The 24,319-nt window shown below is 36.9% G+C and overlaps 2 protein-coding genes and 1 long non-coding RNA gene across 15 annotated transcripts in view; 2 read left to right on the top strand and 1 right to left on the bottom strand.

Moving 5' to 3' along the window:
* Window positions 1–3,085, top strand: part of LOC104760113 (probable galacturonosyltransferase 4) — a 3,663-nt gene extending 578 nt beyond the window's left edge. For 2 of the 9 annotated variants that reach the window (XM_010482966.2, XM_010482963.2), the window contains exons 3-9: window positions 458–499; window positions 599–677; window positions 754–860; window positions 1,138–1,418; window positions 1,518–1,875; window positions 1,963–2,538; window positions 2,656–3,085. In XM_010482966.2, the coding sequence (XP_010481268.1) occupies window positions 458–499; window positions 599–677; window positions 754–860; window positions 1,138–1,418; window positions 1,518–1,875; window positions 1,963–2,538; window positions 2,656–2,931 (1,719 nt within the window). In that variant the 3' untranslated portion in view covers window positions 2,932–3,085. Of the gene's footprint in view, window positions 1–11; window positions 240–338; window positions 377–457; window positions 500–598; window positions 678–753; window positions 861–1,137; window positions 1,419–1,517; window positions 1,876–1,962; window positions 2,539–2,655 lie in introns of those variants that run through there. The other 7 variants (XM_010482967.2, XM_010482964.2, XM_010482965.2 and 4 more) reach the window with 6 other exon arrangements.
* Window positions 15,650–17,246, top strand: LOC104760112. Of its 4 annotated transcripts, none has more exons than XR_762848.2 (5): window positions 15,650–15,928; window positions 16,076–16,239; window positions 16,338–16,692; window positions 16,834–16,956; window positions 17,037–17,246. It is a non-coding gene; the product is annotated as an uncharacterized LOC104760112 (long non-coding RNA). The 4 variants fall into 4 exon arrangements; XR_762847.2 differs by having other exon boundaries at window positions 15,653–15,928; window positions 16,092–16,239; window positions 16,834–16,950; XR_762846.2 differs by having other exon boundaries at window positions 15,655–15,928; window positions 16,834–16,950; window positions 17,040–17,246.
* On the bottom strand, window positions 17,469–19,617 carry LOC104760111 (heavy metal-associated isoprenylated plant protein 21). 2 transcript variants are annotated; one of them, XM_010482962.2, is made up of 4 exons: window positions 19,492–19,617; window positions 19,161–19,346; window positions 18,311–18,386; window positions 17,469–18,027 (listed from the first exon to the last, which is right to left on the bottom strand). In XM_010482962.2, the coding sequence occupies exons 2-4, from the start codon at window positions 19,296–19,298 to the stop codon at window positions 17,705–17,707; spliced, it is 537 nt and encodes a 178-aa protein (XP_010481264.1). In that variant the 5' UTR covers window positions 19,299–19,346; window positions 19,492–19,617; the 3' UTR covers window positions 17,469–17,704. The 2 variants fall into 2 exon arrangements, with proteins under 2 accessions (XP_010481264.1, XP_010481263.1); XM_010482961.2 differs by having other exon boundaries at window positions 19,161–19,351; window positions 19,492–19,616.

Raw genomic sequence — 24,319 nt, 5'->3', positions numbered from 1 at the left:
CTCTCTCTCTCTCTCTCTCTCTCTCTCTCTCTCTCAATCACTCACACTTAGAAAAAATAAAGAAAGAAAAAAGAAAGAAAGAAAGAGTTTTGGCTCTCTCTCTTGATCTGCTGATGCTCTCAACTGGGTGACGATGATGGTGAAGCTTCGAAACCTTGTTCTTTTCTTCATGCTCCTCACCGTCGTCGCTCCTATCCTCCTCTACACCGATCCCGCCGCCTCCTTCAAGACTCCCTTTTGTCGGTTCTTCTCTCAATCTCTCTCTCTCTCTCTGTCTCTCATATCTCCGATTTGGATTTTGCATTTCTAATCATCGTCTTCTTTGTTTCATTCTGTAGCAGCTAAGCGCGATTTCCTCGAGGACGTAACCGCCTTGGTCCGTCTCTCTCTCTCTCTCTCTCTTTTGATGACCTGTTGTTAGGTGTTTTCGACTTGTTCACATTTGTTTCCTTTTCAGACTTTCAATTCCGATGAAAATCGTTTGAATCTGCTTCCTCGGGTACTTTACTTTTTTCCCAGTGGTTTTACTTCAATCAGATATTTCTTTCTTTAGCTCTCGTTTCTTCAATTTCTTGTTCAACATTGCATCTGTCTATAGGAATCTCCGGCAGTGCTCAGAGGAGGAGGAGGAGAAGAAGTCGTGGTCTATTCCGTCGATAAGAATTCACGACGGCAAGGTACGTGTGATGTGATGTGATGTGATGTGAATTCCTCTTTTTTGCTTTCTCTCTCTCATTTCACCAATTACCTCAGAAGAAGCCAGAGACCAATTGTCTGCTCGAGTTCTTTCCGCCACCGACGATGACGACGACAATTCCATCAAACAAGTCGCTGATTCTGCCTCTGAGATTCATAGTAGGGTACGTACGCTGTTGGTGTTTTCTACACCATTAAAATCTCTTTCTTTTTACCAGAATTGGTTTTTTTCCTCAGTTAGGGCTCCAGATTTGGCTTTTTATACTTACTTGATCATTTAGTAGTATTTAATTAGGAGAAAACCCTACCTATCCTCCTTGTGGTTGCCTATGCACGTAACGTATGTATGTAGCTTCCTCCTTAGAGGGTCTTTGTTGTGCCCACAATTTTATCTCCCCTTTCCCTCATATATATTTGTGCGTCAATCTCATCATCTTTCAGGAAAGGACCCCTGTTCAATTGTCCCAGCAAACCTCTGAAAAAGTTGATGATCACCATGATGAGCCTAATGCTTTCGGAGCTAAGAAAGAGAAGGGAAACAACGTCTTGTTGCCTGATGCTCAGGTCAGGCACCTTAAAGATCAGCTTATTAGGGCTAAGGTTTATCTTTCACTTCCATCTGCAAAGGCCAATCCACATTTTGTCAGGGAGCTTCGACTCCGTGTTAAAGAAGTTCAACGGGCACTTGCAGATGCCTCCAAGGATTCGGATCTCCCAAAGACGTAAGTTCCCACTTGTTGTTGTTTATCACCTCTCGAAAAAAACATGTTTCTTCCTCTTAACTGATCATTTCTCTATCCATTTTTTAAATAAAAACCCAGTGCTATTGACAAGCTAAAAGCAATGGAGCAAACTTTGGCCAAAGGCAAGCAGATCCAAGATGACTGTTCCACAGTGGTCAAGAAGCTACGTGCAATGCTCCACTCCGCAGAGGAGCAGCTACGGGTCCATAAGAAGCAAACCATGTTCTTGACTCAATTGACTGCTAAGACCATTCCAAAAGGACTTCACTGCCTCCCTCTGCGCCTCACTACAGATTATTATGCTTTAAATTCATCTCAACAACAATTCCCAAATCAGGACAAACTAGAAGATACTCAGCTGTATCACTATGCCCTTTTCTCTGATAATGTTTTGGCTACGTCAGTTGTTGTTAACTCTACCATAACCAATGCAAAGGTAAGAAGTGACTTTGTTCTTTTGTTTTAACATTTTAAAGTGTGCGTCTTTCTGTTTAACTTACGGGTCTTAATGGTTTATTGGCAGCATCCCTCAAAGCATGTCTTCCACATCGTCACAGACAGACTCAATTATGCCGCTATGAGGATGTGGTTCCTGGACAACCCACCAGGCAAAGCCACCATCCAGGTTCAGAATGTTGAAGAATTTACATGGCTGAATTCAAGCTACAGTCCCGTTCTCAAACAGCTTAGTTCTAGATCGATGATAGATTATTACTTCAGGGCCCACCATACAAATTCAGACACAAACATCAAGTTCCGGAATCCAAAATACTTATCGATCCTTAATCATCTTCGTTTTTACTTGCCTGAGATCTTTCCGAAGCTCAGCAAAGTGCTCTTCTTGGATGATGATATAGTTGTGCAGAAGGACCTTTCTGGTCTTTGGTTAGTTGATCTGAAAGGTAATGTCAACGGTGCTGTAGAGACTTGTGGGGAAAGCTTTCATCGCTTTGACCGTTATCTGAACTTCTCAAATCCACTCATCTCCAAGAACTTTGACCCTCGTGCTTGTGGTTGGGCATATGGTATGAATGTCTTTGATCTGGATGAATGGAAGAGGCAAAACATCACAGAGGTTTATCATCGATGGCAGGATCTGGTATGCAGAAAATATTTTTTACTTATGTTTGAGTTACCTGTCAGTGTGGGCTAAGTCGCATTCGTCTTGATTCCAAGAATGTTTGCTAATCTTAGACACGAACGATTTGAACTGCAGAACCAAGACCGAGAATTGTGGAAGCTAGGGACGTTGCCGCCTGGTCTAATCACATTTTGGAGACGAACATATCCGCTAGACCGGAAATGGCACACACTAGGCCTTGGATACAACCCGAGTGTGAACCAGAGGGATATTGAGAGGGCAGCTGTGATACACTATAATGGTAACCTCAAACCATGGCTAGAGATTGGGATTCCAAGATACAGAGGCTTCTGGTCAAAGCACGTAGACTATGAGCACGTTTATCTCAGAGAATGCAACATCAATCCTTAGAATTAAAGTCTGTTGTGAGAGCAATGCTGTACGTCTCAAAATCTGACGAGATGATCATTACATGAAAAAACAAATTGTAGATGACACGGTAAAAGGAGATTCGTTCCAATAGGCACGACCGATGTTATTTTATTTATTTTTTTTTTTTTGCCAACGACCGATGTTATTATTGCAATTTGCAACACATATCAACGAGAGGAATTAAAACGAAAGAGTGAAACAACTATTTTCTAATTCTTTGAAACTTTTTTTTTTTTGTCGACTTAACGTTCTACTAGAGGAATTGCAACATATATCAACAATAAGATGATAAGACTGGAATTACACTTTGTAAATGCGGATGAGACAATAATAAAATGCAGAAAATAAATAATACAAGAGCTTTGTTAACGAGGTTCGGTTTTTCCTACTCCCCGAGACCACGTTCAGATTTCGATTCCACTAGAACAAGAAAACAAATACAACCTATTCGCAAACGCGTAAATCAAGCACAACCCTCTTAATTCACCGCTCTATTCTATAACATGAAATCTTAAGGATAAATCTCTACCTTTAACTAAACTCACACCGAGCCTAGATTCAAACCAAGATAACCTAACCTTGGGCTAAACTCTTCCTGAGCCTAGACTTCAGATCTCCAACTCTCTGGATCAACCTTCACACAAACGCCACACTGACGAACAAAGAAGCTTAAACAACCCAAGCACCAAACCGCAAAACTAAGCCGCACACAAACACAGAAAGCTCCCTAGGATTTATCTTTATGCCTCAGCTCTCTTGCTTCTCTAGGACGTGCCCAACACCTCCTTATATACTCATCAAGACTTCCTAATCACCATAGGAGAAAATTTCCAAATTTCATAAGAAAAAGGCTTTTCTTTTCCTTTTTGCTATTCTCCTTTTCTTTGTAAAACTCCAATTTAATCAACCCAATAAATAGTAGTTTTTCTCTTCAATTAATCCTCAAACCGTCCTTCATTATTGTCTTAGCAAACCTTCTAGAAACTTCTCACGCACATAAAACAACAACAATCTTGTATCACGTCTTGAATCACACAGATACTACTTTAGTCATCCAATACATCTTCACAGTTCTCCCCCTTTTTGACTATGCTTGTGAACTCATCAGTTCAAACACCTAAACACATCACCAAACACATCTTCATTCTCCCCCTGAATGAGTCACAACATGGTCAAAAATAACTGGAAAATTATCCCCGCCTTGCAATACGCGGTTGATAGCCTAGTACACCACCCCCATTGAAATTATCTTTTTTAACCCATATCTTGTTGCACCTTATACCTCCATAGTTAACCTCTTGAATGACTCTGAAACAACTCCTCTGAATATGTCCTTGAACTCCACAATGATAACATGTAGGACCTTGAAAATTTACATCATAAACATTCTCCATTCAGCTCCTCTCTCTCAACAATCTGAAACATCTTGGCCTAATATGCCCAACAACACCACAATGATGACAAACATGTCGAAACACTTGTCTAGGTGCATTCTTCAATTCAGAAATTCTTTTACTATGCTCTTTCAAAAATACATTCTCTGAAGCACTCTTTGAAGCAGTCTTTGAAGCAGTCTTTAGCACAGTTCTTGATGCAGACGTGATTTTTCCACTTGAAACAAACACCATATCCGATTTTGAAACTTTTCCTTCATATCCAAGACCACACTTATCAGTCTTGTCAATACTCAGAATGTGACCCAACTTCTCTGTACCATTATTAAGCATCCTCAAATTCTTTTGAGTTTCTTCAAGTTGCACTTTAGCTTGTGATGCTTCTTCTCCCTTCTCTGTTGCATATTTCTCTGCTTCAACGACTTTAGCCTCTAACTCAAGCTTCTCCTTAATCAAAACTGAATTATCATCAACTACCTTAAGCCAATGTGCATACAGCTTCTCATAACTCTTACCAAGTTCTTCATAACTCATATCCTCTCCATCACTATCACTATCAGATTCATGTTCAGATGCAGTTGCAGGTTTTGTTGTAGATTCAGAAGCAGTTGCAGACACTAATGCAAACACTGATACAAACACTGATTCAGAACTATCTTCAAAAGTTGTAAACGCCACAAAATTCTTCAGTTCTTTTTCTTCATCTGAATCAGTTTCAGAATCACTAGTAACAACATTCATAACCTTCTTCTTATGCTTTTGTAGATTGGCACAATCAGACCATGCATGATTGTATCCTTTGCATTCAAAACATTGAACATTCTTTGATGAAGTCTTCATCTCTTCACTCACTCTAATTTTCTTCTCTTCGCCCTTACGCTTCAGAAATTTAGCAAATTGTCTTGATAATATAGCCATTGAATCTTCACAAGATGATACCTTAAGAGCTACTGCGATGTCAACTTCCTTCTTTATTGATTCCTTAACTTCATCATCTTTCTTCTTTACTCCTTAAGCTTCATATGCTTTGCTTAATTCAAAAGCTTTAAGGATCCCAACAAATTCATCAAAAGCCATCTCATCTAAATTATGAGCTTCTTCAACTGCAGAAATTTTTGACTCAAATTTTGCAGGCACCAATCGCTTCAGTTTCTTCACAAGCTTTTTGTCTTTGTACTGCTTTCCAAGAGCAAAAGCCTCATTAGATATATCACATAACTTAGCACTGAACTCAACCACAATTTCTTTTTCTTCCATCCTTAGATTCTCAAATTGTGATGCCAAGATATCCAGCTTTGTTCTCTTAACACTTGAAGTACCCTCAAACATATTCTCCAATGACTTCCATGCTTTATGAGCTGATACACATTGAGAAATCAACTTGAAGTGGGTTGAATCAATAGCATTGTAAATCGCTGTCTTGGCTGTCGAATTATAACTTGATAGCTTTTTCTCTACAGTAGTCCACTTATCCCTAGGCTTAAGACTCTCAACCCCTTTCTCATCTACAACTTTAGGAGGCTCCCAACCAAGCTCAATCGAATTCCTGCAATCTTCATCAAGGTTACTAATAAACGCTGGCATACGAACCTTCCAATACATGTAATTCGTTGAATCAAGCAACAGTGGTCTTGCCATAGACGTGCCTTCTCTGTATGAAGTCATCACAACTGATTCAAAGCTCTGTCTTACTTCCTGAACTACCCTCACCCTTGATCTACCCGAAACTAGACTAAATCTCTATCGAGAACCCGCTCTGATACCACTTGTAAATGTGGATGAGGCAATAATAAAGTGCAGAAAATAAATAACACAAGAGCTTTGTTAACGAGGTTTGGTTTTTCCTACTCCCCGGGACCACTTCCAGATTTCGATTGCACTAGAACAAGAAAGCAAATACAACCTATTCGCAAACGCGTAAATCAAGCACAACCCTCTTAATTCACAGCTCTGTTCTATAACATGAAATCTTAAGGATAAATCTCTACCCTTAACTAAACTCACACCGAGCCTAGATTCAAACCAAGATAACCTAACCTTGGGCTAAACTCCCCCTGAGCCTAGACTTCAGATCTCCAACTCTCTGGATCAACCTTCACACAAACGCCACACCGACGAACAAAGAAGCTTGAACAACCCAAGCACCAAACCACGAAACTAAGCCGCACACAAACACAGAAAGCTCCCTAGGATTTATCTTTATGCCTCATCTCTCTTGCTTCTCTAGGACGTGCCCAACACCTCCTTATATACTCATCAAGACTTCCTAATCACCATAGGAGAAGATTTCCAAATTTCATAAGAAAAAGGCTTTTTTCCTTTTTGCTATTCTCATTTTCTTTGTAAAACTCCAATTTAATCAACCCAATAAATAGTAGTTTTCCTCTTTAATTAATCCTCAAACCGTCCTTCATTATTGTCTTCTCAAACCTTCTAGAAACTTCTCACACACATAAAACAACAACAATCTTGTATCACGTCTTGAATCACACAGACACTACTTCAACCATCCAATACATCTTCACAGTTCTCCTCTCTTTATTACCATGAACAGAGATGCAGATATGATCTAACAAACTCACAATGTTGATCACACAGGATAGTCTTTACAATACTACTCTATCTCTATTTATACTCTACATTGTTCTCATTCTTCTTTTTAGCTCCTTACATGTGCCTCTCATGTGCTTATCAATACTCCCCCGTTTGACAACAGCTTGTCCTCAAACTGTGAAGGAGCAAATGTGATTGACAAAGAAGCAAAGAAGACGACCACGCCTGCCACGGCAAGGCTGCTGCACGCACAATCATCTTCTGTACCATAGTAATTGACTCCATGAAAGTACAGGTCCGAACTTTGTGGCACTGAACATCCATTGTTCAGATTAACGAGCTGCAGATTCTTCTTTCTCCAACAATGCCACACAGAATAATCGACGTTCTTGTCCCCATATGCTGAGTACAATCCAATAAACTTCCCTTCGTAACTCTGTTTTGCAGTAATGTTGCCAACACACTTCTATTTTAATCTAGCGTCAAACTTATACTCATAATTCGGCAAATACCGAGCTTTCCCACGGTGCCAAGAATGGTAACTCACAATCCCCAGGTTTATCATTGTACTCCAAAGTGCTGCAGCAACAAGTAGAGAAGACTGACTGAAATCTCCTAGTCTTTGTTTCTCATAAGTGTGCAAAACTGTGACTAATTGTTGTAGGCGTAACAGCTTGATATACAATCTTTGTATGAATATGTATTAGTCTCCAGCCACTGTATACTCCTCAATTTGTTTCAGAGATTGCTGATTCAGCCAGCGAAACTGATACAAGCCCACCTGTGATCCGACTTCATCTAGAGCCACAAGCTGATGCTCTCCGCCAACCTCCTAGTGCAATTGCTGCATATCCCCATTAATAAGCTGTTTCAGCCCTTTTGAAACATGCATCATCCTCAAGTTGGACATCACCAATGACATGGCAGCTTGCTTCTGCCTTTTAAGGCTCTGAAACCTTCTCCTCCTCTGCACCAATCTAATTGTAGCCTGTAAACAAAAACCGATGAACTTACCATCTTCACTAGAAAAAAGCTGATGTTTGATCAATTTTCTTAACTCTGACTTGTTATATTTGAATTTATACCTCCAAGTTTTCAAAGATCTCCTCTTCTTCTCTGATTTTAGTCGTTCTTTTTCTTTTACCGAAGCCATCTTGATGTTTTCCTGAAATCTCTTGCCAGCTACTTCCAAGTCTGACGCTTGTTGATGACACAATTTCTTCACACAAACAGATTCCTCTTTCTCAGTCAAGGGCTTCTCTTCAGAGAAATCATTCTCTTTCTTAGCTGAATCTGACTCTTGCATTGAATCTTTTACCAAAACCACTTCATAATCAGAATTTTGTATCGGAGGGCTTCGAGGATTGATGTTTCCAAACCGAACATACAATCATGACTTGAAATCTTTCCAGTTTGTGAAAGATACATGCTTAAACCAACTCAAAGCATCTCCTTCCAAGTGCGACGACACCAAATGCATCTTCTCCACATCATTATTTTGAGAAAAACAAAAGAATCTTTCAACCTTCGAAATCCAAATACACGGATAAACTCCACTGAAAACAGGTATTTCGGCTTGCTTGACCAAACCATCTCCATAGCCCATCATCTACGTTGATTCCCCCTTGCTCAAAAGTGAATTATCTTTCTGATGTTCCATTGATATGTTGAGCCCTGAATCAGAAACGTTTACCTGCGGTGATGACAGAATCGTGTTTGCAATTGCAGTGTGTTCCCCTTCCAGTGATTGCCTTTCAAAACACAAATCCACGTCGCTATGCGTTTCTTTCTTCTTCTCTGAAACTTCAATCGGTTTCTCCGCAACAGTCTTTGCTATGTGTAGTTTTGCATAAGATTGTTGTTGAGACAATCACTTCATCTGAAAAAAGCGTTGGAACTCCTCCCAACTTCGTTCTCGCTCCAATTCAAAGGCGATTCTCTCAAGATCGCCATAGGTACCAAAAGCACATAACAATGATCCTTTCATCGCGTGCCAACTCTCGTAAGGTCTCCCCGATTCAACATCACGAACAAACTCTTCTGCGTCGCCTTCGATGAAGCCATTCGCAAAGTGTAATCTCTCAAAATCTGTGTAATCTCCCCAACACAAAGCAAGTCTCCATCCAATCAAGCCAAGGACGCAAATCAGATCTCTCCACATCTATTCAACCTGATTGTGACTATCATCCTTCAAATCTCCACCTTAGTCATGATTAGATACCTTACCTTGGTGGATCCTCGTATCAAAACACGGATACCTGTTCTTCCGTCCAGTTGGACTGCCTCAGTTCTTTGAGACCCGAAGCATCTGTAGTGCTTCTTAAAACTTGTTGACAGGTAAAACCTTTGTGAAGATATCTGCAGGGTTATACTCTGTAGGTACCTTCAATACTGAAATCTGACCTTTTGAAATTAGATCCTTGACGAAGTGGTACATAACATCAATATGTTTCATCCTCTCGTGGAAGACAACATTCTTAGCCAATGATATGGCACTCTACGAATCACAATCAATCTCCACACAGCCTTGTGGAAACCCAAGTTCTCCTGACAAACCTCTCAGCCAAACTGCCTCTTTCACTACTTCAGGTAACGCCATATACTCAGCCTCAGTAGAAGACAATGACGCAACCTTCTGTAGAGTTGATTTCCAACTGATAGCATTTCCTCCAACAATGAAAACCATCTCGCTGGTTGATCTTTGATTGTATATTTTACCTGCATAGTCTGAATCGCAATATCCTCTTACCCTAAACTAACCATTATTCATGTAACAAAGACTTGTTCCTATAGATCCCCTTATGTATCTCAGAATCCAATTGACAGCTTGCTAGTGATCCTTGACCGGATTGCTCATAAACCTGCTAACCAAACCCACTGGATAAGCTAAGTCCGGTCTAGTTGTAACGCTCCGAACGCCACCTCTTAGTGGACCCTATGTCTAATCCCAGTTCATGGGCCCACCTTACTTAACGGGCCTCACGTCCTCTCACTAGGCCCGTGAGCCCATCTATATCCAATGGTCGGTTTTCTATGTCCGGGAGGCTTTAAAGACTTGTTACCGTCCCTACAACTCACAACAAGATCTTTCCATGTTTTTTATCCTCACTCGCACAGTTCCGACAATCAATTCCCGGAAGGTCAGCCATCCTAAGACTACTCCAGCTCAAGCACGCTTAACTCTAGAGTTCTCTCAGGACCCTTGACCTAAAGAATAAGTGCACTTTGGTGACATAGGTGGCCATATCAATTCTTTTAAATCTCTCCGCAAGTCTCTGAAACCGGGGTGTCACAATTCACCCCCACTAACAGATCGCAACGTCCTTGTTGCGCACCAAGACCGTCACCCCCGGCGGTGTGAGCCTACTCGACTCCACACTCATCTGGGTTTGGCTCTGATACCACTTGTATCGCCCCGACCGCCACCTCTTAGTGGGCCCCATGTCCAATCCCAGTCCATGGGCCCACCTTTCTGAATGGGCCGCACGTCCTCTCACTAGGCCTGTGAGCCCATCATAATTCGACGGTCGGTTTGCTACGTCTGGGAGGCTTTAAAGACTTTTTACCGTCCCTACAAGTCACCACAAGATCTTTCCCTGTGTTTTTTCCTCACTCGCACAGTTCCGACAATCATTTCCCGGAAGGTCACCTCCTAAGACTACTCCAGCTCAAGCACGCTTAACTCTAGAGTTCTCTCAGGACCATTAACCGAAAAGATAAGTGCACTTTGGTGACATAAGTGGCCAAATCAATTCTTTTAAATCTCTCTGCAAGTCTCTGAAACCGGGGTGTCACACTAATGCCTACCATTAAGGCATTAAGTAAATGATGCTCCCAACTGCACTCTAATAAGGAACCCTTTTCATAAACTCTCTCTGTTCAGCCAACTCATGATCATTCACAGCCTTTAACTTGAAATGAGCTCCCATAGGCGTGTCAATTGCCTTTGACTGATCCATTCTGAAATTTTCAAGAACCTTCATCAGATAGCTTTCCTGAGATAGCTTGAGACGTCCATTTGCTCTATCTCAAGAAATATCCATACCAAGGATTTTCTTAGCATATCTCAAATCCTTCATCTCAAACTCTGTGTTTAATAGCGTCTTCAAACTCTGAACTTCGCCTTTGTCAACATACGTTATTAAAATATCTTCTATATATAGCAATAAGTAGACGTATGTACCCTTGTTTCTTTGTGATGTAGCGTAATATTTGGATAACTCCAAATATTTTATGACTTTTTATTATAATTTAGATAATTTCCTTTTAATTATTTTAGGGTTTTCTAGAGTGTTTAGATTTATTATAAATAGCCGTTGTAGGTTTTGTATAATGGGTAATTATTGACTATTGAATAAACAAGTTTTCGAGAGATTTTTCTAAAGCTTAGAGAGGAGGACTCTCAACCCTAAGAGCTTATCTTAAAGCCCTACAAGGAGGACTTGCAAAACCTCGTCGATATCGTTCCGATCTCGGCCCTATGCTTATTGCTTCTTCGTCAAGTTACGACGTTCTAAGCAAGATCCGTTCGTGAATCCGAGTTCTCCTGGAGATCTAGCGTCCTCATCCGTTATTAAGCTTCCGCTCTCTATCAGTTGGTATCAGATTCATTACGTTCTTGGTGGTTTGATTTCCTTCTGACGATGTTCCCAAATTATAAGGTGGATATTCCCGAGTTCCATGGTGGATTTTCTAGTGATTTATTACTAGATTGGCTGGTGGATGTTGAAGAGATTTTGGAGTTTCAACGCGTTTCAGATGATCTATTTGTTTCGATTGTGGTTAAACAATTTCGAGGACAAGCCGCATCATGGTGGCAACAAGTGAAGACCACACGCAAGAGAGATGGCAAAAACCCTATTAAATCTTGGGATAAAATTAAGCAGAAGTTATGGGTTCACTTTTTACCTCATCATTACCATAGTTTGGTGTATAATCGTTTGCAAAATTTGAAACAACAAACACGTTTGGTGGATTCCAAAGGGAGTTGTTGACACTTTCAAGGCAACGATAAACTCGTTCATGGTATCTACCGTGATGACAATGATTTTTCTCCTATGGTGTATATTACAGATCCTACCGTGATATTTGTTTGTTGCTTGTTTAACATTAGAATCTCAGTTGCTTGCGTGCATAGCCAAGTAGATGGGAGGATTGTTTCACTGAGTGTTTATGACAATACTCATGCATCTTAATTTGTGCTTGTGGTGCATGTAAAGGCATAGTGTGATCGTGGAATCTAGGCAATGAAGAGGAGAATATTCTAGTGACTCGATTGGTTGTTGTTTGGCTCCTGTTAGGTTGCTAGAGTTGAGTTCTTAGAATGTTATCTAGGATTGCTGGTTCTTGGTTTATGTTGGAATGGTTTATTGTTTTAGTGGTTATGGAATTAATACTTGTTATTTGTTCATTGGTTTAATGGTATCGTTTGGTTATTTCCGCTCTTTGGTTTGAATGTAGTTAGGTGGTTAGTGAGTATGAGATCACTAGATTATTATTATTAGATTAAAAAAACGGGTTGATCGTTTTATCATTATACAAAACTTTGTTCATTTTTGATCGCGAAATGTGTGAAGTCTATCGATAAATTTAGACAAGTGTCAAGAATATTCAGAAGAAAAAACTAACAATTTTTTATTTATGATGTTGGCATGTGTCAATTTATCAAGCTGATATTAAGTTGAAACATGTCAAAAAATAAATATTTATTTTTATGTTATATATTCTTAAAAATATTCTATATGAGATTACAACATGTTATAAAAGATAGTGACATGTGTAATGATTTAAATTAAAATATTATAGATCCGCGATGATTTAAATATAATTTCTCTATGTTTTTATTTGCATTTGATTTTTAGTTAAGGATATGAACCACCAATATTTGTTTATTATTTTTTTCTATTTCCAATTTTCTTATGTTGTAGTATGTTTAGATTTCACTTTAATTAGTTCAATTTAATTTTTTACTTGTCAGTTCAGTTTTATTTTTAATATCTGTTACCCGGCTCTTACCCGTCTCGAAAAAAGGTACCTATAACCTTAGGGTGGAGTGAAGAGTTTTATATTTATATTATTCGTGAGTTAGGGATGAGTATCAAATATTAATTTAGTTTCTAATACATGTTCTGTTACTCGTCACTTTACCCGTTTTGTTATCCGACCCATAAATACCCTTAAATATTTTGTATTATTATTATTTATTATTAATTTATAACTATATTATAGAGTTAAAGTTGAAGCCGAAGAGCTTGGGGGTTCTATCTGTTGGGTTCCGAAAATTTGAGGACTAAAAATGAATAAAATTAATTCAATGGGCCCAAAAATAAATAGAAATGGTTCTATTTTTAACACTTTTGGAATCGCCTATATGTCTGTATGTGTCAATCTGTGAGTGGTAGAGTTTTTTTCACAAAAATGAAATTTTTTTTTTGTTCTTTCTCTTTCTCTTCTTCGATTTTTCATCTTCTATCTCTCTCTCGTCGCTGGTGGCAAAACAATCGAAGATTTCAGTCTGTATTTGTCAGTGGAGAGAGAATTGAGTGTGAAATTGGGCCCTCTCTAAGTTTTTGTTCCACCGGTTCATCATTCCCACCGGCGCTAGTCACCATTGTCGACAACGGTTCACCAAATTGATGAAACCCTAAACTTGAAGTCGGAGAGTTTTTCGTCCAAGGAAGCTCCAATAACTTTCTCCTGGTACGAATCTCTTTCCCTTTTACTGTGTATATTGTGATAAACTATTGTCTTTTGATTCGAAATTAGGGTTCTGTGATTTTAGAAAATTTAAGGTTCTTTTATGCAAGTCTCAGATTGTTTCTCTGTTTTTGCTTTTGATGAGTTATGGACTTCATATTTTTATGAGCTATGAACTATCTTTAACCTAGCATTGTTTCTAATCTCCATTCATGTTTCATTTTATATTCAAGACTCTTGTTGCCACTTCTATTTTATACTCTTGTTGCCACTTCTATTTTAATGGCAAAGGATCTTTTAGCAATACTAGTTTCAACTGTTGATTTTGAATCGGCGTTTAGCACAAGTAGTCGAATACTTGATCCTTTTTGAAGCTCTCTCACACCAATGATAGTTGAAGCACTCATTTGCACTCAAGATTGGATTCGGTATGATTATCCACAAGTTTCTTCAGAGGAAAAACCAATGGAAAAGCTTGGGACTCTAGAAGATGGTAAAATATTTAATCTTCGAGCTTTAATCAATGAATCTTCATATTTCTTTATACACTAACAAGTTATTTTTTGTTTGTAGAGTTTCGCACTTTCCCCCAAGGAGTTAGTATTTCTTTGGAAGATGAGTGGATTTCACTTCATTAAACACGAATGAAGAAGGTATTGTTGTAAACCTCATACTTTTTATGTGAAGAGATGTTATTTGTATATTTGTTCATGATATTGATCTTTTGTATTACGCTTTTGTTTATGTAAAGAAAGAAAATAGAAGTTGTTAGGAAATTACGCGGCAGCTTACGGAAAAATGGCTTTGCAACATGAAATTATAAGCTTTTCTTTTTAAAGTTTGTAATTTTATAATTTTTGAAACTATATGTTGCTTACTGTAACGCCCCGACTGCCACCTCTTAGTGAGCCCCTTGTCCAATCCCAGTCCATGGGCCCACTTTCCTTAATGGGCCTCACGTCTTCTCACTGGACCCGTGAGCCCATCAATATTCGACGGCCGGTTTGCTATGTGCAAGAGTTTTTAAAGACTTGTTTACCGTCCCTACAAATTGTGTCTTGTGCTCACTCGCACAGTTTCAACAATCACTTTCCGGAATGTCACCCATCCTGAGACTACTCCAACTCAAGCATGCTTAACTTTGGAGTTCTCTCATGACCCTTGACCGAAAAGATAAGTGTACTTTGGTGACATAGATGATCAAATCAATTCTTTTAAATCTCTTCGAATGTCTCTGAAACCGGGGTGTCACATTTCACCCCCACTAACAGATCACAACATCCTCGTTGCGCACCAAGACCGTCACCCCGATGGTGTGAACCCACTCGACTCCACACTCGTCTAGTTTGGCTCTGATACCACTTGTAATGCCCCGACCGCCACCTTTTAGTGGACCCCTTTTCCAATCCCAGTCCATGGGCCCACTTCCTTAATGGGTCTCACGTCCTCTTACTGGGCTTATGAGCCCATCCATAATCGATGGCCGGTTTCCTACGTCTGGGGGTTTTATAGACTTGTTACCATCCCTACAAATTACCACATGATCATTTCCTGTGTTTTTTCCTCACTCGCACAGTTCCGACAGTCACTTCCCTAAAGGTCACTCATCCTGAGACTACTCCAACTTAAGTACACTTAACTCTGGAGTTTTCTCATGATCTTTGACCGAAAAGATAAGTGCAATTTGGTGACATAGGTGACCAAATCAATTATTTTAAATTTTTCTGAATGTACATGAAACCGAGGTGTCACAAATTCTGAATTACCTAAGAAAGTTTTTTCTAAACCTAGCTCTTTTTCCAATCCTTTTATAACCGGTTTTATTTTCTTTACTGTTTTTTACTTATAATCAATTTTTTAGCTTAATTAATTACTGATAATCTACTACAAGAATATCGAGTATTTATAGCATAAGAAGATAACGTTGTAAGTGTTTATGCTATGATTGACTTAGCCATAATTTTATATAGCGTGTGCTTTTTTGTGAACGCTATCAATATGTTGGGCAGATTTAAAAATTGATATGCCTCAAAATATTTGCTTTTATAATAGCAGGAGTACAAATAAAACGTTATGTTATTATCGAGCGCCTAAACAAATTTTATGTGCCCGCTTCTGAAAAAAAATCAAAAAAAAAAATAGATAAAATAATGTTTTGGTTCTTAATTTTTTCTAAGGAAAAACAGATCTCACTTTACACTTTCTCACAAAGAAATCGGTGGAAATCTCAATCTCTCTCTCGAAATCTCACTTCCCCTTTCGAAAACTCACTCTTCTGTCTCAACGTTTGTGTCGTCCTTTTGACAGATCCAGTTCTACCATCTCTCTCTCTGGTAAGATCCCTATGAACAAAATCATAAGATCCAATTCATATTTGCCTAATCTTACCTATGTCAATAGATCCAATTCGTCTCCTTTATTCTACTTATTCTCCTCGTTTCTTCACCTCTTTCCTCATCTTATTTTTCTCATTTTTTCAGATCTATTTGTTTCCAGATCTCGTTGCGGTTTAGTCTCTACCGGCGAACCAATGGAAGAAGATATGGCAAGAGATGTTTTCCTATGGATCTCCTTCGTCATGTCGTCTTTGCCTGCGTGGCTCCGTCACCATCCTAGATCTGTCACTGTTTCGACATCTTAGTTGGTGAGTTTGTTCATAATTCTTAGGGTTCACCGATTTGTGTTTGTCATTCATATTTGTCATTCATATACTTATGATTTTGTTTATTCTTTGTGTTGTAGTTTTCCTAATTTGATTTAAGGATGGTTTTGGGAAATTTTTTTCCGTCGGAGCGTTGGGCGATCTTAGGCTTCTCGATGGTGGAAGGGAGGAGCGATATGGTGAGGATTGACACAACAGATCGTGAAGACTGTTTTAGATCTATTTGAGGTGAAGTCAGATTCGAGGTTAGGGTTTAATCTTTCTACTAGTTTGGGTGTAGTTATCATGCGGAAGTCTTCTTCTTGCCTTATTTTGATTATCTAAGAAGCTAAGTTGTATCTTCCATTGATGTTTTTTTTCGTTTTCTGTCGGGATTGAGGTTTCTAAGTACTTTGAAACTATTACTCCTGAAGACAAGCCATAGTGGATTCATTGGTGAGTTATTAAATGAGAAACTCAGATTGCTTAAGTTTGTTTTCTTATAAGTTTCTCTTCTATAAGTTTTTTTCAGTTGATTTAACTTTGTGCCATGTTTATGTCAAGTATCATGTTGTATTAACTAGTCTTTGTTTGCAGATTTCAAAGTAAGCAAAGAAGGAACTAGGTGCCAAATACTGGATTGGTTTTCAAAGGAAGAGGTTGTGGTGGGGGAAGGTCTCATACTGATCTGAACTTGTGGTGTTCTTCTCTATGGTACACGTTAGTCTAAATTTTCTTTAGTCTCTCATATCTTCAGGCTCTTTAATTTCTGATGTGTTCATATATGGTTATTGGGGCAGTAGGTGGTTTAAAGAACACAAGACATGTTGAAGTTGATTACGTGATGATATCAAAGAAGTTTCAAAGATTAGAGGTCCAAGAGTGTGGAAAATTCATGGAGTTTACAAGAGTTTTCTGAACTTATTTTCTAATATGTACTTTTACTTTGTAATGATATTTTGTACCATTGTTTTATATAAATATAATAAAATTTTGGCATTTTTCTGTTTAGTTTGTCAAATTATCCAAAAACTAATAAAGTATTGTGGTAAATTGTAATTTCTATAAAATTTGGTGTAACAATTAATAGCAAAGTATAATTGCTATTGTTGATTATAACGAATGAATAGAAAAAAATGCTATATTTTATTAAGAAACGATAACAATGCCAAAACCGCTATCAAAAGTGATGGATCTTTTATAATAGATAGTGTTTTTTGGACGCAACGAAATGTCAATATTCCTGTATTGATCTATTGTGTGATTTTGAGTCTTTGTTGATTTGACCATAAAATACTACATCAATTTCTTAATCTGAAGAATAGCTCTAGGAATAAGTTGAGGATATCATGTATGCAAGTTTCTTTTACTCTTGCTTTTATATGCTTATGCATTAAAAAACTAATTAATCAACACTATAGACGATACAACATGCAGAAACCCGTAGATACCCTAAAAAAGAGGAAGATCACATAAGGCGACAGGCGTGGACGTTGTCGTCATTGAAAAAGTTGCTCACTTTGTCGTCGCCACGGTTCGTAACATGGATATGACCATGACGGTCGCTAAGATTGTAGCCATGGCGATAGTAGTTGTAGCTCTCCCTGAACTCACGGGTGGTATCTTTGAAGTAATGGTCGGAGGAAGTGAAGTAGCGAGGCATGTCCGGGTACGGCCAGAACTCGGCTCGCTTACCAGCTCTTCTCACCGCCTTGAGCACCTTCTTCCTCTCCACGTACCCAACCACCGTTACTCTCTCCATCTCCAGGTTCACCTCCACCGAGTCCACCCCTTCACCACAACCAACACAACGCCCGTTTAGTTACTATTTTGATATTGACAATGTTACTTCATCTTTTATATATATATAGGATGCATGTTTTAGCAATTTTTCTTTCTATATTATAAAATTTCTAGAAAATATAAAGTAATTATTCTATGACCATAATTTATACTATACAGTATTACATAATGTTTTTTATTAATCGTGTATTTAAGGGAAACATCTAATAGAAGAAAAAGTAATAGCTAATAAGTTATTTTTTAATAGAACATTAGATTATAATGACATTACCTCTCAGCTTGTAAATGGCATGCTTGACCACCCTCTCGCATCCACTGCAGCACATCCTTACTTTCAGGTCTATCGTCTGTTAGCACCATTCATATATTACAAACTAATAAGTACTAATATATGTGATCAAAGAAATTAAATAGTGTAATTACATGAACAATTATTTAAACGACCAACTCCCTGCTGAATCAGCCAGAGGATATATATAATCATAGCAACATCCACTAGTGAGACAAACTTATGACACTTCGTTTCAGTTTTGTCCGATTCCCATTAACGAATCAATCAAAATCAAAAAGTAAAATTTATACAGCCAAAGGAAAAGTATTCTTTTTGCGAGAATCTGATTTGCCAAGTTTTTTTTTCTTGTCTAGCCGTTTTCCTTATAAACGATAGATTAAAATAGTTAAGGAGATTAGCTATCGTGTTTGAAAATTTAATATACATATGTTTAGTTAAAACAACTTAGTTGGTGATAAAAAAGTAAATCTATACATATGTTTAGTTAAAACAACTTAATTGATTTGCCAAGTTTTTTTTTTCTTATCTAGCCGTTTTCCTTAATTGGTTAAAACAACATAGCTACATGCCTACATAGAGCTCCTCTACCAAATACCATGCATCACCACAAACTAAACAAATTCATACCTCTCTTTCCCTAAAAGCAAAATCAGTTGCACTCTTCGTTTCAGTAAGCATATATCAGAAAAAGAACGCTTTGAAAGATATAGGCATATAGTTACCATATTAATCATGAAAATCTAACTGTGATCATAGGGTCAACTTGAGACTAAACTATATATATACATGAAAATTGTGGTTGATAAAAAGAGGTAAGAAAAGAGAATACCTGTAAAGAAAGTGGGTGAGCCATTGGCGTGGTGTGGTAATAGTTGAGGTGGCTCAGACTTTTGAGATTTGGCTTCCTGTGTGGATAGCGAAGGAACAAACAGTATGTGATGGTGGATATGAAGGAGCGCAAACCCATTTCTCTGCTTGGACGCTCTCTCTATATTTATACGTACGTACTAACTCACTTTGCTAGATAGAGAGATGATTAATAGTCAGGAAACTTACAAAGGAACCAATAAATATAGAAACAAAATGAATGCATGGAGAGGGGTTTTAAACAAATGATAAGATTATACACAAACGGGAGATATGCCTTTGGAATCACTTACCTTTGTAAGAAGTTGTGATCTCTACTTTACCCTCCCAAAAAATAGAAAAGATGTGATCTCTAAGGTAATATTTATTTTGTATATTCCAAAGTCATTTACTTGTAGATATGTGACTCAACACGTATAATGAGTTTTATATGCAAGGCAAGTTGATGAAGATATATGATGAGTTGGCGAACTATTTTGGATATCATATAGTAACATTTGTCATAATTAAAGTTTCTTTAAGTAATAATTTATTGAAAAGCGTTAGTCTTGAGTCAAGACATAGTGTGATGGTATCAAATTTTTTTTTCTTTTCACTGATGGTATCAAATGTTTAAAAAATGCAATTCTAAAGAAATGTAGCTCTATATTTTTAGCAAGAGGCATATAATCAAATCAAAAGAATATAATTTTCCTGGTTTTAAGGCTTAATTAATCATCTCTAATAAAGTGGCCGTAACCGCATTATCCAGTGCACATTGCTATAAATAAGATTATAGTAAATATATTAAGTAAGTTATATAAAATAGAAACTTTTTTTAAATTAAGTTGTTCAGAATATATATAGATGAATAAAGCTATGTTTTAAAATAAAAATAATGTAATAGAAAATTAAAGTACTGATATATGCAAAAAAATTATTTTGTCATGAAGAATCTTCATTGGTTTGTAATTTCGATCACCATGTCTTGTCGCTTACCTGCATTCAACATCCTGGATTTCACAGCTCATGTTCTAGGAGAAAGTATATATAATATGATTGATGATGTTTTCTTCTAATCACTCCAAGAATTGAAACAGATGAAACGATATTCCGAGATTAGTGGTGTAACGACTTTGTCTTTTCTAGGAGAATTTCATAATTTTAAATTAGCAATTATATTTAAATCTTGATAATATATCTTTATGTAAGGAAATGTTAATTTGAAAAGAACGAATATATAAATGCATGTTTTTATACAATACTTTAAAAATAGACAATTATAGTACAGCACTACAGCTTCCATTTAATCTAGACGGACTGTACCCCATCGATGCTATTTAGATGATATTAAATATTCTCATAAATCTTTATCGTCGGTAGATATAAACATGAAAAATTTCTTTTTATACCATTAATTTTTTTTTTTGCAAAAATAGCACATTTTTGGTTTTTTTCCAAAAATACCATAAAATTTTTTTTTTCCAAAATTATCACAAACACAAAAAATTGATTTTTAAGGATGTAGATTTTTTTTAGGTTTGGGTTGACACATTTAGTTTTAGAGTATAGTTTTTAGAGGTAAGGTTTAATATTTAGAATTTAGGAATTAGTTTTTAGTATTAGAAATTTAATTCAATTAGGTGGTATTTTTGGAAAAATTTACATTTTAATGATATTTTTGGAAAAAATAAATAAATTATGGTATTTTTGGAATAAAAATTTATTTTAGTAGTATTTACGACGATTACCCTATAAACAAAACCTTTTTTATTTTATTTGAAGAACATATACATATGGACATGTCAAATCTCATATGTGTCAGCATCGTCCCAACTAGAAAAAATATCAGAGGGGGAACGCGATATTCCCACGCACATATCGAAACTTGAAAAGACATATCTATATTGATGGATGATCTTAGAGAATCAATGTTGATAAAGGTGGATGAGTTAGAGAAACGGAGCATGTGCTGCTCCTGCTTCTGCTGCATGGCCCTGAATAAGAAACCACTATCTCGTCTCATCTCTATTTATATTATTCCTTATTCCTTTATTCGTAAATTCCCTTATTATTATTAATATAATAATATTATTATAATTATAATAATAATAATAATTATTATTATTCCTCTTCTTTTTTCTCCTCATACACCTATTCCCTATTATTAATCTAGAAGTACATTTATCAAAGTAACAATTTATTTTTAAGATTTACATAATTAAATTTTTACTATTCAAATAAATATAAAAATTTAAAATTATTTATAAAAATAGTTATGTTTACAAATAAATATCAACACTTTAAATTATTATTTAACATTAAAGACTTATTTACAACTATATGCAATTTACAAAAAGTGTATAAAATATATGTTTATCATTTCACGTGTTTCGTTAGTGACATATTTTATATTATTATAATTCTATACTATAACAAATTTAAAATTTTAACTGAATAATCTTATTAACTAAAGTTGGGTTTTGAAAGTTAGCCATTAACAAAATTTTGACATGTATCAAGTTATAAATATCAGATTTTGACATATATAAAAATTAATATTTAATAGGAGAAATTTGATTACAATACAACAAAAATAAAATATTTTGTTTTTAAAAATATTAATAATGTAAAAAAATAACTATCGAAAACTACAGAAATTTATAAAAAATACAAAGTTTTTAAAATAATTATAAGGAGATTATATATATATATATATTTCATAAAATTCGAAATTATAATATTATTTACTTATTTTTAATTTTAAGTTATTAATTCTACAAAAAATAGAAAAAGGGATTAAAGAAAATATACAGTTAAATATTAATTCTAAATTTTGTAAATACTCACTTCAATATAAACATAGACCGTCTCATCTTTTAATAATTTATTCAAAAACACTACTTTCAACTTCTTTTAATCGAGAATGTTTTTTCAAATGGGAAGATAAATTTTTCATATTTCTTTTAAACCAAAATTTTCTCCTACTTTCTCCTTTTTCTTTTTGGAATAGGTAAGATTAATATGTTGACCCCAAAATGATTAATATATGCGTCTTCTTCTCTTAATACTGTATTTTATTTAATTTATATTTTCATCTTTGAATTATTTGAAATTCATATATTACCATGCTTATAATTTTGTATTGTTTATGTAATTATGTCAAATTAATTTTTTTCTAATTTCTCAACCTTGATTGGTTGGTCATAAACCCTTCTTTTTTTTTGCAAACATAATTGTTACCATTATTCATTCAATCCCAAAGGGAGATAACAAATAGAAGCTCATCAACCTAATGGATGAATAAAACTGGCTAATCAAAAACACAAGGTTACAACAAACATAGACAGATAGACTGGAAAAACATAAATCGCTGTTGATAGTTCTATAAGAGCTCAAAGACTGTGACACCCTGGTTTGCGGAAAGATTTAAAAGAATTGATTTGGCTTTATATGTCACCAAAATGAACTTATTGTTTTGGTCAATGATCCTCAAGGAACTTCATGATGGGTGGTCTTCCTGTAAGTGATTGTCGAAACTGTGCGAATGAGGACAAAACACAGGAAAAGATCATTTGTTGATTTGTAGGGTCGTTAAAGAAGTTTTTAAAGCCTCCCAAACATAACAAACCGGCCATCGAATATGGGTGGGTCCACGGGTCAGGAATAGATGTAGGGTCCACTTTCCTAAGTGAGCCCATGGACTGAGAGTGGATACGAGTTCACTAAGCAAGATGGCGGTTAAGGCATTACAGAGACAAAGGCTACATCATGGTGTGTTAAAGACACTTCCACGAATACATTGGGAAACTTAACATTAGTTACAATTAAAATATTTTGTGACGTTAGAAAAATGTTTTTACTTTCATTGGTTGTCGGAGTAAGCCATTTTGAGATAGCAAAAAGACATGAACATGTTCTTTTCACACAGGAGGAGGGCAAAGCCGAGGATCTCTCTATGGTGGAGAAGGTTGAATACAAGGTTATCTCCCCAAGGAAGAAAGGTGGAGGAGGTTGGATGCAAGATTATCTCGCCAAGGGAGGAAGGGAGAGCCAAGGTCCTCTCCATAATGGAGGAGAATGGAAACAAGGTTCTCTCTATAAGGGATGAGGGCAGAGCCGAAGTTTTCTCTATGTTGGTCATACATCATTGATTAGTATATTATGTAATATATTTTTTATTCAAAATGTATTCTGAGCCATCAATTTTAGTAACTGTAACATCCGCGAACCAAAATCCTGGTTTGGGGATGTGCATCGGTCGATGCTGGAGGAGCATCGGTCGATGCAGGTTCAGTTTCTGCGTTTTAACTTAAGTTAAATGCTGCGTTTTGGGCAAAGGGAAAAAGAAAACCATTAAATCGATTCTTTTGTCTCATTAGTCGACTTTGGCCGCTTTTGAGAGAAACAAAAGAGAGAAAGAGTTTTCTTGGTGTTCTTGGTGAGTTTTGGGAGATTGGAGGCGTTTCTGTAGAGATCTGTAGCGGAAATCGTTATAGGAGCTTCCTAGGAGCGTGTTCTTGCTTGTTGTGGTTCAGAATCTTCTGTGGCAAGGTAATTGCATGACCATGGCTTATCTAAGCTGGAGATTCTCTGATCTGTTTGATTATGGGTTGTTTGGTTTGTTAGAACGTTGGTTAGGTTCGTGTGAGGCTTTCTATTGGCTTGGGATCGAGTCTTGTGGTTGCAGGAACAAAGATCCGCCGAGAAGCTTTGGGGAAAATGATGCTCGGCATGTGCATCGGTCGATGCACTTTGTGCGCCGGTCGATGCAAGTACGAGGACGGCGCGGTTTGACCTAAGAGCATCGGTCGATGCCATGTGGAGGCATCAGTAGGTGTAATTAGGGTTTTCCCGTGATGTCGAGCATGCGTCGGTCGATGCAATGGAAACATCGGTTGATGCAGTCCCCACATGGTGTTGGTCGATGCAAGCCTTGTGTCGATCGATGTAGAGTTTGGTTTGTTTGTGGATCGTTGTTTGATGGTTAGAGTATCTCTATTGCTTGTGTGTATAGCCCAGTAGATGGGAGGATTGCCTTACTGTAACATCCGTGAACCGAAATCCCGGTTTGGGGATGTGCATCGGTCGATGTTGGAGGAGCATCGGTCGATGCTGGAAGAGCATCAGTCGATGCTGGAG

Source organism: Camelina sativa, chromosome 18 (assembly GCF_000633955.1).
Source record: "Camelina sativa cultivar DH55 chromosome 18, Cs, whole genome shotgun sequence".
Classification (NCBI taxonomy): Eukaryota; Viridiplantae; Streptophyta; class Magnoliopsida; order Brassicales; family Brassicaceae; genus Camelina; species Camelina sativa.
The sequence above is the reverse complement of the archived record's forward strand: the minus strand, read 5'-3'. Positions and strand labels throughout refer to the sequence as shown.

Coding starts and splice junctions, on each gene's coding strand:
- LOC104760111 (XM_010482962.2), bottom strand. CDS start 19,298: ATGGGTTTGCGCTCCTTCATATCCACCATCACATACTGTTTGTTCCTT. Junction 18,387..19,160: donor CTCACCCACTTTCTTTACAG/GTATTCTCTTTT, acceptor TGGTGCTAACAG/ACGATAGACCTGAAAGTAAG. Junction 18,028..18,310: donor TGCCATTTACAAGCTGAGAG/GTAATGTCATTA, acceptor GTTGTGGTGAAG/GGGTGGACTCGGTGGAGGTG.